Below are 4,820 nucleotides of genomic sequence, written 5' to 3'. Positions count from 1 at the left end.
TCCCTTATCAGACATATCATTACCAAATATTTTTTCCCAGTCTGTGGTTTTTCCTTTTTACCGTGGTGCAGAAGTTTTTGGATGTGCATAGAGATTTGATTCTTAGAAGATCCCATTGATCTATTTTATCCTCTCATGGTTGTAGATTTTTCAAGATGCATGGAAGAACATTCATGTTGTGGATTAGGGCTTTTAAAGTTCTTCCAAGCTTTCCTTTAATGAGTTATAATCCTTGGTTTTACTCTTAGGTTCTTGATCCACTTTGAGTTGGTTTTTGTGTATGGAGTGAGGTGTGGGTCTTGTTTGAGTTTTCTGTAGACAGTTTTCCAATTTTGCCAACAGTATTTGTTAAAAAGGCTGTCATTTCCCCACTTAACTATATCATCTCCTTTTCAAAAATCAGTTGACCATAGGTACATGGGCTGATTTCTGGGTTCTCAATTCTATCACATTGATTTTTTCTGTCTGTCATTTTATAGTACCACACTGTCTTGACCATCACAGCAGTGAAGTATGATTTGAAATCAGGGAGTGAGATGCCTCTTTTTAAGGAGTGCTTTGCTTATTCGGAGTTTCTTTCCTTTCCAAATGAAATGGGATATTACCTTTTCCATCTCGTTAAGAATTGAATTGTTTTTGTTTTTGTTTTTTTTTTTTTTAGAGATTTAAATGTTATTCTTTTTTGTTGCTGAGAATACACATAGCAAAATATGGTTTCTACGGGTACAGTGACGAGATAGGATTACTTTCTCAAGTTCTGCAGCCATTCTCACCCCTTTTCCAAGCTGCTCTGTCTTCATGGGACATAAACTCCCTGATCCTTACAGGTCTAATTAATATTTTGAGTTGCTGTAGTCAATTTGGTCCATGCTCAAGGCACGTAATTTTTATTTATTGTTTCGTTTTAACCCTTTAGAGGTCACATGGAGCTTGAAGACATTATGCCGAGTGAAATAAGTTGGTCACAAAAAGACAGCGTATGCCCTCATGAACAGAGACGTCGAATGTTTAGAGAGGCAAATCCTCATCAGTGTTTAGCACCGAGAAAGGGAAAAGTATTGCTGCTGGAGGGCTGAACTTCCAATTACAGTGATGGGAAACTCAAATCAATAGGGCTGCATCACCAACTGCTGTACACGCTGTATGTCTTACACGTCAAAAAGGGAAGATTGCACGAGTTGCTGGTGAGGCTCCCATGCACAATCCAGTAGCATGGCTTCTGGCTCCTCGGTTTCTAAGTTCAGGGTCCTGATTTCCTAAGACAATTCTGCTAATTGACCTAAAAATGCATTTGTTTCTTGTCTCCTACCTCCCATTTTGTCACAGTGCCGTGAAGCTGGTGAGCGGCCATCTAGGGCACAGATGAGTTCCATCTGCCTGGAGCAAAAGGGAAGAGGAGTGAGGAAAGACAAGAGGAGGGAATGTATGGCTAATTACCTCCTGCAGCCGCCTTCTAGGACTAGAACAGGCAGGGCCCGACTATCATCACTGGACACCGCCACTAAAGTCACAGCCCTTTTAACAGGCTTCACCATCAGACAGGCCTGGCCGCTGTGTGGTGAATGAGGCTGCCCATCTGCCTAGAGAATTCCCCACTGTCCACACTCGTAAGGCTTTGCTCCTACGTGAATGCCCGTGTCGAAGGAGGCCATACTCTTGGGGAAAGGACTTCAGACACTGGCCGCACTCAAAGCCCTCTCTCCAACATGAATCCTCTTGTGTTTATTGATGTGGGAGCTACGGCTAAACAACTTCCCACACTTGATGCATTCATAAGGCTTTTCACCAGTGTGGATTTTCCAATGTCGGATAAAAGCTGAGCGGTGGCGAAATGCCTTTTCACATTCCACACACTGGTACGGTCTCTCCCCGGTGTGAATCCTCTGGTGGGTAAATGAGCAGCGATTTGCGACTGAACGACTTCCCACACTCACCACACTCGTAGGCCTTGGACCTAATGTGAATTCTCTGATGCTGTACGAGACTGGAGCCCTGGTGGAAGGATTTTTCACACGCACAGCATTCATATAGCTCCGTTCCTGCGTTCATCCTCCTGTGATTGTTCAGGTAGGAGCAGTAACTGAAGAATTTTCCACATTTGCTGCACTCGTATGGGGTAGCAGTGGAGTGGATTTTCCTATGCTTATGGAGGAGAGACTGGCGGTCAAAGAATTTTCCACATTCACTACATTCAAAAGGCCTTTCTCCAGTATGACTTCTCTGGTGCTTGTTAAGGTCAGACCTAAGATTAAAGCACTTCCCACACTCGCTGCACTCGTAAGGCCTCTCTCCAGTGTGAATTTTCTGATGCTGAATCTCTAAAAGCCTTCCTGCACTCCTCACACTTGTAAGGCCTTTCTCCAGTGTGAACTCTCTCGTGATAGATGAGCAGACGCTTGTACCGGAAGGACTTGCTGCACTCTGCACACTCCTATGGTCTCTCCCCACCGCGCACCTCCTGGGGTTGCACGAGTCTGTACATGCAGCTCAAGTCTTTACCACGTTTCCCACGGTCCTCAAGTCCCTCTCCGGTGCGGACGCTCTGGTGGAAGATTGTGTGCGTGTGGCTGGAAGACTCCCCACGTTTGTTCCCTCTGCGGAGTCCTTCTCCAGCCTGAAAGGCCACGCCACGCCACACCTGAGCTCTGTGGGGGGCGGTTCACTCTCAGGAGCGGCTTGGTGCTGGAGATGGCGCAAGGCTGCTGGGAAGTCCTCCCCAAGCTCTCTGCAGGTGGAAGGCATGCCTGACCTGTGGGATGTGCAGCGGCTCGGAAGGGAGGTGCCATCCTTGTCTTCTCTGAAGGGTTTCTCTCTACTGTGACACTTGAGGTGCTGGGGAAGGCTTGCTCTCATCCAGAAGCATCTCACGCACGCACCCCCCAAGCACGGATTCTGCCAGGGACATGGAACTTGCTCAGCCAGGTTCAATATATCTGTCAAGACTGGGGCACCCACCTTCCACGGGTGAGTGTTCTGCACAGATGAACCAGCTGGTGCAGTCCTGACCTATGTTTCTATGGAAATATTTTGCTTTGAAGAGTCCTCTTTATCCTCAGCTCCATGCCAAGAACCCAGGGAGGTTAGGTTCGCAAAGTTCTCCAGCATCACATCGCAGAACAGGAGCCGCTGGGCCTCATCAAGCAGCCCCCACTCCTCCTGGGAGAAGTTCACAGCCAGGTGTTCAAAGGTCACAGCACCCTGGCGCTGCATCCTGCGTGCCTCATGCCTCAGCCTACATGCCGGACAGCTACCAGCCCCCGGGGCCGTCAGCCTGCGTGGCCCTGCGTGCACCAGCGTCCTCAGGATCACCTGGGCAGCGTCCATCAGCCCTGGTCCAGCCCCGGGACCCTGGGCCGGGTCCTCCCGAGCCTCCGGCGCCATCAGAGTCTGTCGAATTGGTATTTTATTGGGATTCCGTTCAAAAAGTAGATCGCCTTTTGTAGTATTGTCCTTTTTACAATATTGAGTCTTCCTATCCAATAACAAGGTATATCCTTTCATTTCTCCAGGTTTCTTTTTGTTTCTTGTGGTAATGTTTTGTAATTTTCTTTTAATAGATCCTTTGTTCTTCTGGTTAGATTTATTTATTCCCAAGTATTTAATCTTGTGACTAGCTACTGTGATTGGTATTGTTTTTTCTTAGCTCCAGTTCTGTATTCTCTTTGTCACTGTAGAGAAATCCAATTGATTTTTGTATGTTGAGCTTTTATCTTGCCACTTTGCTGAATTAGTCAACTATATCCAGTAGTTTTCTTGCTGAGTCTTGAGGGTTTTCTAAGTATACTATAATATCATCTGTATATAGAGATAATTTTACCTCTTCTTTGCCAATTTGGATACCTCTTATTTTCTTCTCTTGTCTTATTGCTATCACCAAAACGTAAATACAATATTGAATAGGAGAGGTGACAGTGAACATTCTTGCCTCATTTCTATTCTCAAAGGGAATGCCTTTACTCTCTCTTCATTGAGAACAATGTAGTCTCTTGATTTGCATATATACTTTCTACAATGTTGAAGAAATTATCCTCTATTCCGATTTTCTTAAATGTTTTAATCATGAAAGAATGTTGGATTATATCAAAGGCCTTATCTACATCAATTGATAAGACCTTGTGGTTCTTGTTCTTTGATTTGTTAATGTGATGAATTGCACTGATTCTCTTACTTATGTTGAGCCATGCTTGTATTCCTGTTATGAATCTCATTTGGGCATGGTGAATTATTTTTTAATGTATCATTGGAGTCTATTGGCCGAGATTTTATTCAGGATTTTTGAATCTATGGTCATGAAAAATTTTGGCTTATAGTTTTCTATTTTGGTGGTGTCTTTACCTGGCTTTTGTATAAAGGATATGCTTACTTCATAGAAGGAGCCTGGGAGAATTCCGTCTTTTTCTGTGTTTTGAAATAGATTACATAGAATTGGTAACCGTTCTTTTCTGAATGTTGGATAGAATTCACTTGTAAAAGCATCTGGTCCAGGGCTTTTTTTGGCTAGAAGTTGTTTTATTACTTTTTCCAATTTCTTCTTTTGTAATGAGTCTGTTCAGGTGTTCAAGTTTGGTTTGGGTCAGTTTAGGAAGGTTGTGAATTTCTAAGTATTTTTCCATATCCTCTAGGTTTTCATATTTGTTTGAGTATAGATTTTTCTAATCTTCCAATGTTAGTCTTTTTATTTTAATTGATTCTGTTGTGACATTGGCCATGTCATCTTTTAGTTGGATTATCTGTGTCTTTTACTTCTTTCCGTTTTTTAGTTTTGCTAGGGGTTAGTTGATTTTACTGACATTTTCAAAGAATAAACTCCTAGTTTTGTT

At 43.6% G+C, this 4,820-nt stretch overlaps 1 protein-coding gene across 1 annotated transcript in view; it reads right to left on the bottom strand.

Moving 5' to 3' along the window:
* Window positions 1–1,839: 1,839 nt before the first annotated feature.
* The window catches only part of LOC102869770 (zinc finger protein 34-like), an 85,679-nt gene continuing 82,698 nt past the window's right edge, over window positions 1,840–4,820 (bottom strand). The window contains exons 2-3 of the mRNA XM_006893570.1: window positions 3,032–3,472; window positions 1,840–2,458 (exon numbers count right to left, since the gene is read on the bottom strand). Of these exons, the coding sequence (XP_006893632.1) occupies window positions 1,840–2,458; window positions 3,032–3,472 (1,060 nt within the window). The remainder of the gene's footprint in view (window positions 2,459–3,031; window positions 3,473–4,820) is intronic.

Source organism: Elephantulus edwardii, unplaced genomic scaffold (assembly GCF_000299155.1).
Source record: "Elephantulus edwardii isolate Elephantulus edwardi_28Jun2011 unplaced genomic scaffold, EleEdw1.0 scaffold00128, whole genome shotgun sequence".
NCBI classification, from domain to species: domain Eukaryota; kingdom Metazoa; phylum Chordata; class Mammalia; order Macroscelidea; family Macroscelididae; genus Elephantulus; species Elephantulus edwardii.
The sequence above is the reverse complement of the archived record's forward strand: the minus strand, read 5'-3'. Positions and strand labels throughout refer to the sequence as shown.